The following is a 13,472-nucleotide window of genomic DNA, read 5'->3' as shown; positions in this document are numbered from 1 at the left end:
TGCTCTAACCAACTGAGCTATCCAGGAAGCGCTTCCTAATGTGATCCTGTTGTGGCTGCAGAACTCCAAGAACCCGATCCAGCAGCTGGTCTACGAGTCCATGAACAAGAAGAAGGACACCGCTTTTGCAAAGAGCTACCAGGAGGCAGTTCAGCGCGTGCTGGATTCGAATTATGCTTTCATCGGAGAGTCCATCTCTCAAGACCTTGCTGTGGCCCAGCACTGCAACCTGATCCGCTCTCCAGAGGTCATAGGGGCAAGGGGGTTTGGTATCGCCACACCAAAAGGTAAGCCACCAAGAACCAAGAATTGGACCTGAGATGTTTCAGATCACAACCTGATTGTCTTAAGCCAGGGCTAGGGCATCTTTTTCAGACAGAGGGCCACATTCCCTCCTGAGCAACCTTCCAGGGGCCACATGTTAGTGGCAAGTGGTGCCGGAGGCCTTAGTGGGCAAAGCAAAATGTTCCCTTTCTAGAGTAGGCTAGTTTTACCCACACACACACACATTTCTGTTCCCTTTCCAGACAAGCAAGAGGCACAATCAGAGTTCAAGGACACATTCCAGCCAGGCCAAAACACTCAAGAAGGGTGTGAGTCAGGGCTGGTAAAGGATGTTGCTAAAAAAGAGGTATAGCCTGGGGGGAATCCAAGGGCCTGATAGCAAGGCTTGGAGGGCCACATTTGCCCTGTCTGCTAGGGGTTCCTCAACAGTCTTCAGCAGTGATTCTGACTTTTGTTCTTGCAGTGTGTCCCATTTCTTTGGCATTTGCCTACCCAGTCTTTGGGTGACCTTCCAGTCCCTACTTTGAAATATGTAGCGAAGGAGTGTCTACCACAGGCTGCCCTCTAAATGTTGTTGGACTACAACCCCTCTACCATTCCTGACTGTTGACCCTGCTGGCTGGGCTGATGGGAACTGGAGCCCAACCAATATCTAGAGGGGACTTCCATCTTCCAAGAAGCATAATCTCTGCTTCTACTGTTGGAGGCAACAGCCCTCTGAATGCTGGGAATCTTAAGTGGGGAGAGTTGCTATTTGCACTCAGGTACTGTTTGCAGGCATCTCAGAGGCATCTGTGAGAACAGGATGCTGGACTAGTCGGGCCACTGGCTTGATCTAGCATGGCTTTTCTTATGTTCTTATGGCAGTCTGTTCCACGGTCAAACACTTTTCATACTGCCAGGAAGTTCTTCCTGATGCTTAGTTAAAAACCCCTTCCATGTAACTGGAATTTGTTGGTTCAGGTCTTGCCCTCTGGAGAACCACAATTTTTTGCTTTGCCCATCGATGACAAAGCCCATCAAATGCTGAAAACATCAAAACCAGCACTTATTTGTATCTGCTTCAAGCTCTAATTGGAACACATGGGAATCTTAATGGAACACCAGGAGATATTCTAAGGGTGGCTGGCCTTTTTTTTTTTTTTTTTTGCTGAGCTATAGCCAACCTTCTGGATGTCAAAGCAGGCTTGGCAAAAGTGATGAAGTGGGTGTGGAGAGTTAGCTTGTTGTCTGTTTGACACCTTCTAATCACCTAAGTACAGAATTGGGCTTTTTCGCCATCTTTCTCTCTCCCCTTCTTGCCCCCACCCTTTGGCTTATCACTCAGCGTAAATGAATACTTTACATAAAACCCAAGGCTTGTTCTCTGTTTTGTGGCATTGGAGTTGGGTCTTGCACTTCCAGTACTGCGTAGAAAATGACACCGAGTTCTTCATCCCGGTTCTGCTATCACTTTTTATAATAGCACGAGGATAATTTGGAAAAAGTTTGGGGGGCAATACCTGGGGAAACCAGCCAAAAGGTCTATGGCTAGTAGTTGAACATTGAAGATGTTTTTTGCTGGAGCGGTAAATAAACAGAAACTTAAGGGGTGGGTGGGAAATAATGGGTTTGGGGTAATGAATGCAAACTAAACAAGTGTTGCATTTTATTATTGACTTTGCATTGCCTACTCTGTTTCCAAAAGCTCTCTTCCGCCCCACCCACCCCCTATCTCAAAGAGTGGGGAATTTGTATCATGAAAATCAAATGTGATATGGAAGGAACATAAAGTGTGGAAGCTGAGAGTAATAGGGCTATAACGGCTGCGGGGCAATAGCTATGGGAGCGTTAGGAGATGACCTGAAGGCAAAATCCCAGACCGCATTGCTCAGCCTTGTGATGGCGCTTGTGATGGCCATCACAGTTGGCATTTTCAAGCAGATGTCCACAGTACTCAGGACTAGCAGCCTGCCAAGGCACGGTCAAGGAAGCAAAGCTGCTCAACAGAGCCAGTTCTGAAGCACCTTAGACCCAGACATCCTGTGGCAAAGCCACCTTGTGTTCAAGAGTTGGGACCAAGGGTTGCATATGGCTAGACTAGAACCATACCACAAACTCTGAAAAGGAGCAGTTATCTTTTTATGCTTGCCAAGCAAAGCGCTTGAGATTTTCTTGAAACGGCGGTTGTTGATGCTACATCTAAAATCCTTGTGTGAGTGGGAGAGCAGACTGCTAGGACGTATACCTTATCTAGTTTCTAGCCTAACGTTTCGGTGCACGTAGCCATCTTCCAAGCTTTGCCTGTAAATTGTTTAAGGCTGGCCTGGCCTAAATGGTGCCTGCAGATGTTGCTGGATTTCCATCCGGTCAGGGGTGATGGGAATTAAGCGTCTGGAGGGGGCACCAGGTGACCTACTCCTGGGTTAAGCCAAGAAGTGATGACCCTTCTACTAATCCGTGTCCACTCCTAGGATCCCCCTGGACTAACGAACTGTCCGTGGCCATCTTGAAGCTCGGAGAATCTGGCGATCTCGACTACCTCAAGAGCAAGTGGTGGGAGAGCAGCTGCTCCGATGAAGATCACGAGAAGTGGAGCCCGCTGAAGCCTCAAGCGCTGGGAGGGATCTTCCTCATCCTTGCCCTGGGCCTTACCTTGGGAATGGTCATCGCTGTGGTTGAGCTATCCAAAAAGAGCCGGCACACTGCAGATCAGGAGAAGGTGAGTTGCATGCTGGATTTCTTGCACTGAATATCAGTGCAATGCTTATCATCCATCAGGATGTAGTTAGGGGCTCTGTATACTTGCAGGGTTACCTGGGAGAAAGTGTTTTACTTGTGCAATGTGGGTGGCCAATAGGTTTTCCCCTTGCCTTGAAAGAAACTGAATAATTTAAAGCCCTGGGGGGGCTTCCAGGATATTCTGTTGTGCGTAGGAACCATTTCTCTGCACTTTCCTCTTGCCAATGGGGAGGGCTGATAGCACCCCTCAGAGCAGGAGATGTTCCTGAACAACAACTCCCATCAAGCATGGGAAAGGATGATGGGAGTTGCAGTTCAGCAATGCCTGGAGGGTCAAAGGTTCCACATACCTGCCTCAGAGGGCTGGAATTGACCCAGGAGGGTCCTCTGTAGTTTTCCTCTATTTTTAACAAGGTTTAAAGGGTGCTTTTAAACTGGATTCTTTACTAATATCCTTCCCAGCACATTTTCCAGAAATTTCATTTTAACTTCAGGAAACCCCTCAACTGGACAAGTGAGAAGTCCTTGTGTGTTATCGAGCATTTGGGGGCAGGTTTTAGGGCAGGAAATCTTCAACTCTTTCAGACACAAGCTCCACCTCTAACACCCAAATGCAACTTGTTTTTGTTTGTTAAGAACATATATTTGCATGGCAGTAGTGCTGCTGTTGTCAGCAGATCACCTGTCTCAATGAGACAAGTGCCGGGAGCACTGGTTAAATCTGATTTCCCATAACTCCCTACCACTAGGAAAGCAAAATTTCCCAGTGCTCCTGGTACTTGGTTCACATCCATAGTAGGATGCTTTGTGCCACAAGCAACATGTGGGGGAAAGACTACCTTCCAGCTCAGGAGTGACCCCTCTGATCTCCCACGGGCATTTCTCAGCCTTCCTACCTGATATTCCTTTTGACAAGATGGCAGGGATTGCACCTGGTGGTTTGCTCATGCAAAACATGCCATCTTACCCCTGAGCGAACTGCCCCTCCTCATCCCCCCCACTCTACCGAATTCCCGCAGTGTTTCAGCTAAGTCACACAATGCACAAAGATGTGCATTGATCTGTTGCTCTCACACTGTTTCCTGCGAGGCTTTCAGTGCTTGCCACATACCCAGAAAAACAACATTCCATCACACGCTAAGGGTCATGTGAACTGACCTGCCGCTGGGTTTTTATTTGCAATGAAGGTGCTCATTAGGGAACATTGCGACTTTTCTTCTTCTACTTTTTTTTTTTTAAAGAGATTTCCTGCAGGACGCTCTTTTGCCAATTGTGGGGTTCCCTTGCGAAATGTTTATTACGAACCGTTTTTGTACCACCATCAATCACCTCCAACTGCTCAGCAAACCTTAATGAGAGTTTGTAAAGGAAATCAGCAGTTTCTAATTGACAGGCCTCCCAGCCTCCTGTTGTCACACTGCCCTTCCCTCCAACTTTACAGATGTTCACAGTTAGCTGATCGCGACACAGCAATGTATCATAGCCCACTTTTCTTGTACTAGAAACTTAATGGCTTACCAAAAGTAAAGAAAAAGTAATGCACATGTGGAATTTCTGATTTGCATTTAAACTCTTTGAGGTGGTGCTTCAGTGAAGGTTGGTGTGGAGAGTCTGTGGCCTTCCAAGGTCTCATTGGACTTCCAGCCCCGATCAGCAGGCCTAATGGTCAGAGATGCTGCGAGTTGGGAGACCAGCAATATCTGGAAGGGTACATATTTCCCCATCCTTAAGGGGAAGGGGGAAAAACACGGCACTATCATTCTCTCTGCCTTTCCTTGTGTTTAGAAATCTTGCTGCGCCGTGTTCACCAAGGAGCTAAGCCAACGCTTCCGGCCGAGAGAAGGGACGCCGCAAGAGAGCGCAGGGAAATCGAAGCCATGAGTCGACGTAGGAAAAGCAAAAGGCCAAACATTAATGAACTTCTTCTCCCCTTTTTTAAAAGCAACTCTACTATGCATTACTTAGTGGTGCTCACTTGAGAGCTCTTCCTAACAATAGAGGGGGTGTCTGGCTAAAATCTAGCGTAGGTTCTCTGTAATAACACAAACCCTAAAACCCTCTTCCCCATATGTAACGTTGCAAACCGCAGGTTTGTTTGGGGGCTTAGTAGCGCCTGGGTCCTGGGTGTTTTAATATTTTCACTCTTCCAGAGTACATGTTACCGATGTCTGTAAACCACAGCCTTGGCAGGATGACCAATGCTGATAGCAGTTGTTGGAAGAACCTTAGTGAAAGCTATGCAAATAATTCATTTGGAAGTCTAAGGGGAAGCAGCAGCACCGTTGGGCTTCTAGGGAGTTGTGCGGGTAGGCAGACACAGTGGCGAGTAAAGTGCAGTTCTAAGCTCCATAGCAAGCTTTTTTGAGAGCAAGTTGCTAGTCTAATGAAAGAAGGAAATGCTGTAGCCTGGGGGGGAGGGTTGCATGTGTTGTTTCAGGTGCCTGCAGATCTCCTCCCTTACAAGAAACATAAATCGTGGAAGTGTGCTCAACATGCAGAACAGATGCAGGTAGAAAGAGTTTCTTGACCTTTCCTTGGCCCAGAGCATTATTTGCATTTAGTGCTGAGTATAAGCAGCCTCAAATGGCACTCCTGTGGACCTGTTCAGCTGTGTTATTGACAAGTTGCTCAGAAGGAGGTGGTGTTTTTAATCAAATGCTTAACGGAAGCCTAGGTTTTGCAGATGAAGCTAGGAAGTGCTTCCATCGCAAAAGAGCTGGCAGGTGCCCCCAGCTGTAGTAAGGACTAGTACCAACTTTCCCAAATGCCTCAATGCAGCACAGATTTGCATGCGCTTAAGCTCACTGAGATCAGTGTCCCTGACTGTGTTGCAATCTAGAGTTCCGACAGCTTTTCCTTTTTTTTTTGTGTGTGCATTCAAGCTTGCTCACAAACTGCAGTAGCATATGAGCATCTGGGAGACAGCAGCACTGGCCCAGGTTGTAACAGCAGAGGGCACAAAGGTCTGCCACAAGTTACTTCTTTTAATATGTGCTGGGGATTTAAAACGAAAGGGCAGATTAGGTTAGGATACAAGCTACCGCTACGCAGAGCTGTCTCTCTCTCCCTGTAGAAGTCTCTTCTAAAACCCTCTCTGCAAGCCAACCACCTTGCCTTACAAACGGAACAAAAGAATTAGCAACATTTTTATGTATCACAAAAGTCATCTAAATAAAAGCAAGTTATGACCAAGCTGCCTCCTTGTATGTATATCTACACATCAAAGTCTGTAGTTTGCCAAGTGTGTGAGAGAGACAGTGTCCTGCAGTGGTTAAGGCTGTTAGACTAGGACCTGGGAGACCAAAGTTCAAATCTGGGAGCTGCTAGGAGAAAAAAGTGGGATATAAATGCATTAAACGAGAAAGCAAATTGATTTGTTTTGGGAACAGGGAAAAGGGACAAGATACTTTCAACTCAAGTCAGCTTTCTTAGAAGCTTTCTAAGTTTCATTTTTAGATGTGATACGCAATCGGTTCACGAGCAGCTGCCAATTTTGCCTGCTGGTTCAGGCTGGCTTTGCAAACCTTCTGAATTATTTTAACCTGTGGGGCTTCAGATTTAAAGAGTGAGGTAGTGGTAGGGGAAGCTGAGGGCCACAGTCCCTTGGAGCTAGTTTTCCTGCTTCACATTTCTAAAGCAGCTCTTCCAGGCCTGAAGCCTCTGAGAAAATCCTACTGAGTGAGGGTGGGGAATGGGAGCGAAGGATTTGGATCAAAAGCAAAAACAGACTTCTCCTCCAGCTCTTTAAAAACTCTATTTGGTATCTGCCAAGTAAATGGCTGGTGTATATTTAGGCCAAAATATAAAAAGAGATTCTTCACTGGCATTTAAATATTTCAATATGAATGTCTCACAGAAGAAAAAAATCAAGTCTTTTCCCATCGCAAACACCACAGCATTAAGATAAGCACTTACAAAAAAAAAAAAATAATGAAGAGAAAACCCAAAACAATATGAGTGAGATACATAATCCATTACACACACAAACACATATATATCTATATAAAGATATATATATATATGAACAATTGTGTGTGTTTGTGTGTTTATATATATATATATATATATATAAATAATGAATCATATTGTCGCTTTCCTTAAATCATAAAAGCACAATATAAATACGGAATTGTGTGAACTCATTTTCCCTGTGGTAATAAAAATACATTCTTTACAATTAAAGTAAAACTAGTGCAAGTCCTGTTTCCAGCCGCCGCTCACCCCCTGGAGTCTCTCCTCGCCCGGATCATTTGAGGGGCACCTCGTACTTGAAAATGACACTGAAGATCTTCCCGCCGAGGCGATCGGCCAGCCAAGAGTTCTTGATGACGGCAAGCTTGAGGCTCTCGCATTTGAGGGCTGCATAGTAGTTGGTGTGGATGGCGCGGCCCATTCCTTCGATGATGACCAGGTCGGTCTTCCGCTCCCGGACCAGGTTGGCCAAACCTTTGTCTAGACGGCTGAAATAAGATGCGGAGAGCTTGGTGAGTGCGGAACGGGAAAGTGCTCAACTCCACGAAACCTGGGCAGGCCTTCTCACACCTAACTGGGTTTATGGGGCTTTTCCCGTTCTTATTCTGTCTCTCACAGCTACAATAAGGTAAAGGTAAAGAGACCACTGACCATTAGGTTCAGTCGTGACCGACTCTGGGGTTGCGGCGCTCATCTTGCTCTATAGGCTGAGGGAGCTGGCGTTCGTCCGCAGACAGCTTCCGGGTCATGTGGCCAGCATGACTAAGCCGCTTCTGGTGAACCAGAGCAGCGCACGGAAACACCGTTTATCTTCCCGCCGGAGCTGTACCTATTTATCTACTTGCATTTTGATGTGCTTTCAAACTGCTAGGTTGGCAGGAGCAGGGACCGAGCAACAGGAGCTCACCCCGTCACAGGGATTCAAACCGCCAACCTTCTGATCAGCAAGTCCTAGGCTCTGTGGTTTAACCTACAGCACCACCCGTGTCCCACAGCTACAATAAACCTACCATTAAAATTATGGACTGGTCATTTCTTTGTCAGAGGGCAAACAGGCAAATTTAGCAGGGGGATCAAATACCTCCCCCCCTCACTGTATCACATGACTCCCAGGACAGGTTGAGGGGGAGACAGGTGTTGTACATCATGGTGAACAGCTAATACCGGATTATATACCAGGGATGGGGAACCTTATTTTCCCATTCTCTTCTGGTGTCAGCCGCGAGCCAGCAGTAAATCACACTGTGCCAATTGGAGCTAATAGTTGTCAGCAAAAAAACCCCCACCACAATCTGCACAGGAGTGCCAGGCCTAATGGGCACAGCAGCTTGTCCCCGTTAAGTATTGTTCCCATGAAGAAGTTGCTTAGACTGAAGGTCCCTGCCTCTCCACAGCTGCCCAAGTCTCTTCCACTCAAGGGCTTTTCCCAAGCAATAGGAGACTGTGCCTGCAAGTCGCTCCATCTGTTTCAACTCTCTTCTGGTGCTGGGAGACAAGGGCAGGGGGAGGAGAGCTTGTCACAGCAGGAGGGGGAGACCCCCCCCCCCATGACTCTACACCAGCCTGACTCATTTGGCCTCTCTCTTCCCATTTGCCTGCTTCAGCTTCTGCCTCTGATTCTGGACTGCTCTATACCACGGACTCTCCCAGCTCACTAAGCCCTGTGGCCTCTTCAGCTTCCAACACCTCCTCCCCCTCCCAGTCTTCTCCCTCTGGCCACTCATCATCAACCAATCACCAATCCCTGGGCTCTGAGCCTTCTTCCCTTGGGGGTTCCCCAGATGGTGCCTCCCGACATTCCTCTGTCCAGCTAGTCCATGGTGCCTAGCAACCTTCCGAGGGGCCGCAAGTCAGTGGTGGGTGGAGCCAGAGGCAAAACTGGGCGGAGCAACAAATGCAAATGTCACCCTTTCTACTGTAGGTTAGTTCATCAGCATCATCAGAATTCAAGGGCCTATTCCAGCCAGGCAAAAACAAGCAAGGAGGCTACGAAGCAGGGAGTTTTTGCAGGAAGTAGTGTGCTCTGGTCCATGGGGTCACGAAGAGTCGGACACGACTAAACAACACGAAGCAAGGCCGGTGAAGTTTGTGGCCCTGCCCCTGTCCTAGACAACAGCACTTTATACAGGCCACCCACAGTTTGCCTAGGTTAAGGGGAAGGCCAGCATTATGGTCCCATTCACACAGCTCTTATCTCAGTGACACTTCAGATTGGGGCAATGCATGTCAGTTTCACGGCTGCCCCATTCTGCTTCTGGGTTTCTTTGCAAGCGGCAGGAAACTGACACGCATCATCTAAAGGCTTTGCTTTGGCCGTGCTTCTGGAAACTCAGAACAACTCGGTGGAACCACAATGCTCTACAGACCCTAAAAAGCAAACACTTGCTGCCCCCTTGTGGTGAGAAGGAGGACTTTCCCCCCGGACTGTTATCATCTGAGCTTTCTGTACTCGCAATATACAGGAGGGAGATCTCTTACCTGAGGTCCAAGCAGGGTGAACTTGAGCCTGTCTGTACCAAGAGCAATTTCTCTTCCTTCAAGGCATCTCTAAAAGGAGGCAGATGCATAATTTTAAGATCAGCTTCAATGTTCACATGCTAGAATATGCCGGGTCTTGGGTTTAAACCAATTCTTCAATATTATGCAAAATTAAGAGTCGTACTCAACGAGGCCCTACATAGAGCAGACCCAATGAAATTATGAACCTAAGTTGGTCACGTTCATCCATTTCAATGGGTCTACTCTGAACAAAGTCAGGCTTTGGAGCAACCCTTGGTCTTAACCAGGTGTGGAGAACCTTTGGCCCAGCAAGATGTTGCTGAACTTCAACTCCCATCAGTCCCAAAAAGCATAGCTGGGGATGATGGGAACTGAAGTTCAGGAACATCTGGAAGGCCATCTGGTCTCGAATATCACAGCACAAAACCCCAAAACCTTAAGCTTTTATTTAGCAGAGTATCATTCAAACTCTTTGCTTCTGAACTCTCAACAAACCACCAGCAATCCAGTTAAGTCTCAAACCTTCTCTTTTAAGAGCGTGCCAGCCCAAAGAGAAGAAACACCATACTGGTCCTCACCGTATGACAGGATCCGTAGCTGCTATCCTCTCTGTAACAAGCAGGGACTCACTGTAGGTGACATCATTTAGCGCAGGCCCAGAATTGCAAGCCAATATAACCTGTGAACACACACAGAGAGGAAAGGCAAGTGTCACATTGGGCCAAGTGTGAAAAGTTCAATGTACACTTCTGTATGTGAGTTGAAGTGAAGATATAAACTGTAGGAGAGCACCAGGAGGTGGGATTAACCTCCTACTCCAATAATATAGCCTCCACTAGAGCTTTCCAGTCACCAAGTGGTTCAGTATAGGATAGTTTCTTCTATCCGATCCATGAGGAGCTAAGGCAAGTTTGCTGAAATAATCTTTTCCCCCAGTTACTTATGCCATTATCTTCTCAAATAACAACATCAACAGTGATGAGCTAGCTTGAGGCAGTTTACCTTAGGCTGTCACCGTAATTCAACTGACCTCTGTGCCCCTAGAGAGCAGCTCCCTGACAAAGGGGAAGACGCCTAATATGATGTCTATTCCACTGTTATCTGCAAAAATTAAGGCACATTTATGAGGGGAGGCCTGTAAAAGAAAAAGGAAAAGTATCATTCAGAGAAGCACAGACAAGCTGCAGGTTAAAATATGTACACGGAGTTAACAGTGCGACCCAAACCATGTCTATTCAGAAGTGAGTTCCATTGAATTCATTGGATCTTACTCTCAGGTAAGTGGAGTTAGGACTGTAAGCAAAAAAAACACTTTTGCTGGAAAGTCTATAGGCTACTCTTTCAGCTCAACAGATTCTGCCTGAGAAAATGACCTCCGTAGGAAGATGCAGTATGTCTGCCCTAGAGCAAAAGAGGTCCACCGGCTGCTCTGAGTTTGCCTGTTCCTCGAATTCGCAAGACGTAACCGGCTGTACTTTTGAATAAATAAGGTATACTATTCATTGTATCAAATTGCAGATTTCAACGGAAGTCTCATAAAGTTCAACGAAAAAAGCAGAAGACCCAGTGGATCAGTTCATTCTCTGATCAGTTCATGCGTAAGGTCCATACATGTAAAAGTATCTATTCCACCTGTCTGTTCAAAGAGTCCAGTAATCCACATGAAGGGCTGTTACAGTTCTACAGAATCCTTTCACAGAGTCTAAGACAAGGATTTCCGGAATATTAGCCTTGTTTCGCCACCCTAGGCTTCATCAGTAGAACAGGCTCATATGTAATATTACAGGATAGTGGATCTTATAGCATGGTAGTGGTTGCAGTCCGTTGAAATCTACAATTTGATACAATGAATAGTATACCTTATTTATTCAAAAGTACAGCCGGTTACGTCTTGTGTGTTTATTATGTTTCACGTAACCATAGGTTTGTTGCTGTTGTGTTGTTCCTCGAATTCAACAAGCTCAAAGCCATGGCACAGCCTGAAAGGCAGTTGGCACCCATATCACCTTCCTTTCGGCTCTATATGAAGGGATCTCCTATCCAAATCTGTGAGGGTGGGGCAGAGGTCACAATAATTAGTTGTTTTTTTTTAAGGGTGTAGGCCAGTTTTCCCTCAAACTACTTGGGCCAGAGCCCCCTTGGACACCAGCACGTTGCAAAATCCAGAGTTCTTTCTATGGATTCACATTTCAAAAGAGTGTTTTGATAAGTCTTTGTAATGGTCTGGGCCAAGTCCTGTCTCCACTGGGCTTTTCTAAATAGGCTATTTTATGGGATTCCGTAGGTCTGTGGCTGGTGGCCAAGTGGCTGAAACGTCAACACAGGAATCTCACAAAAAGCGGATGCTAAGCAGGGACAATGACTGAGGTTTTGGATTTTGTTAATGTAGAGTAAAACCCAGAGATTCTGCCATAGGTAAAGTACAAATGGCTTAAAAAAAAAAAAAAAAAAAGAGTGGCAAAGCAGCTGTTCCAGAGAGGAAATCAGAAATCTAAGGAGAATCTTGTCTATCTTCCTCTTCTAATGTCACATTGTTTGGGTTTACACTTGGTCTTACTTCATAAAATGCATGTTCAAAACCATTTTGCTTCTATATTTAGAGGTAATCACGCATCGAAGTATTATCATCCAAACCCCTTTTGCTCCATTTTGTTTCACTTTAGTACTTGAGTTACTGATTGCACGCAAAACAGTCTTCTTGTTTATTACGGAATGCTGTATTTTTCTGCATCCTTCTTTTATGAAATTAACTTGTCTTAAAATAAGGATTAAAAGGGAGAGAGTTTATCAGTTTCAACGATCTGCAGCTGAAAAGGGGAGACACCCCCCCTTTCTTTTGTCCAGCTGCATTATATTCAGTAGTTAAGAGTGACTGGTTGTAGCTTGTTGTAATCTGCCTTGGCACCTTTGATAAGTAGTAGCAGTAGTAGTGGCGCAGTGGTCTAAACCACTGAGCTTCTTGGGCTTGCCAATCAGAAGGTTGGCGGTTCAAATCCCAGCGATGGGGTGAGCTCCCATTGCTCTGTCCCAGCTCCTGCCAACCTAGCAGTTCAAAAGCATGCTAGTGCAAGTAGATAAATAGGCACCACTTTGGCAGGAAGGTAAACGTGTTTCCGTGTGCTGCTCTGGTTTTGGTGTTCCGTTGCGCGCCAGAAGCGGCTTAGTCATGCTGGCCACATGGCTCCCTCAGCCAGTAAAGCGAGATGAGTGCCACAACCCCAGAGTCGTCTGCGCCTGGACTTAACTGTCCTTTACCTTTACCTTTTAGCATCAGCAATAAATAATAATAATATACCTTGAGTCGTGCCAGCCATTCATTGTAGGAATCTTCGAGCCAGGGGCGTTCTGTACAATGACATAAAAACCAACTCATTATCAAAATGTTATGGACAGGTCAATCGCTCAAGGAAATCTGGATGGAAACATTCTGGGCTCCTCTCTTGGCCAGAGGTCTAAGGAGCACTGGAGGCTACGACCCCTGTCCTCGAGGAACAAAGGAAGCTGCCCGAAACTTGTTGCTCCATCTAGCTCAATGCTGTCTACTACAGCAACTGGCAGCAGCTCTCTAGGATTACGGACAGGTGACATCTCCAGTCACACCTGGAGATTCTGGGGACTGAAACTGGGACCTTTTGAATGCAAAGCAGGTGCTTGGCCATTGAGCTGTGGCACTTGCCAGGGCAAGAGGGAGCCCAGCCCGTCCTTATCTTTTGGCCAGAGGAGCAGCTAAAAGGATGCGTGTACAAGGGTTTGAGAGCACCAGCTGTTAATGGCACAGAGACTGCTCAACCAAAAGGCTGCTGGTGTGTACAAGATATTTTGACTGGCCTGGGGTGGAAGGTGGGCAATTTAGCCTGTTACAAGTTACCTTCAGAAGCAATCAGTCCAAAGACAGGGGGTATTAATATTCATAGTAAATAAAATAATAGTGTACGCTTCAGGGCCACACCTGCACATTCAGAGAATGCTGAAGCTCCCGCAAGCTGGGAAAAGAC

At 46.4% G+C, this 13,472-nt stretch overlaps 2 protein-coding genes across 3 annotated transcripts in view; one reads left to right on the top strand and one right to left on the bottom strand.

Moving 5' to 3' along the window:
* LOC114602565 (putative glutamate receptor) overlaps nucleotides 1-6,198 on the top strand; it is a 23,782-nt gene extending 17,584 nt beyond the window's left edge. For both annotated transcript variants that reach the window (XM_028740950.2, XM_077931322.1), the window contains 3 exons: nucleotides 62-287; nucleotides 2,739-2,986; nucleotides 4,792-6,198. In XM_028740950.2, coding sequence (XP_028596783.2) covers nucleotides 62-287; nucleotides 2,739-2,986; nucleotides 4,792-4,887 — 570 coding nt within the window. In that variant the 3' untranslated portion in view covers nucleotides 4,888-6,198. The remainder of the gene's footprint in view (nucleotides 1-61; nucleotides 288-2,738; nucleotides 2,987-4,791) is intronic.
* PANK4 (pantothenate kinase 4 (inactive)) overlaps nucleotides 6,140-13,472 on the bottom strand; it is a 27,849-nt gene continuing 20,516 nt past the window's right edge. The window contains exons 15-19 of the mRNA XM_028740949.2: nucleotides 12,773-12,822; nucleotides 10,508-10,612; nucleotides 10,056-10,156; nucleotides 9,457-9,525; nucleotides 6,140-7,466 (exon numbers count right to left, since the gene is read on the bottom strand). Of these exons, the coding sequence (XP_028596782.2) occupies nucleotides 7,253-7,466; nucleotides 9,457-9,525; nucleotides 10,056-10,156; nucleotides 10,508-10,612; nucleotides 12,773-12,822 (539 nt within the window). The 3' untranslated portion in view covers nucleotides 6,140-7,252. The remainder of the gene's footprint in view (nucleotides 7,467-9,456; nucleotides 9,526-10,055; nucleotides 10,157-10,507; nucleotides 10,613-12,772; nucleotides 12,823-13,472) is intronic.

This window comes from Podarcis muralis, chromosome 7, assembly GCF_964188315.1.
Source record: "Podarcis muralis chromosome 7, rPodMur119.hap1.1, whole genome shotgun sequence".
NCBI lineage: Eukaryota > Metazoa > Chordata > Lepidosauria > Squamata > Lacertidae > Podarcis > Podarcis muralis.
Note: the sequence above shows the minus strand (reverse complement) of the source record. Positions and strands in the feature narration are given on the sequence as shown.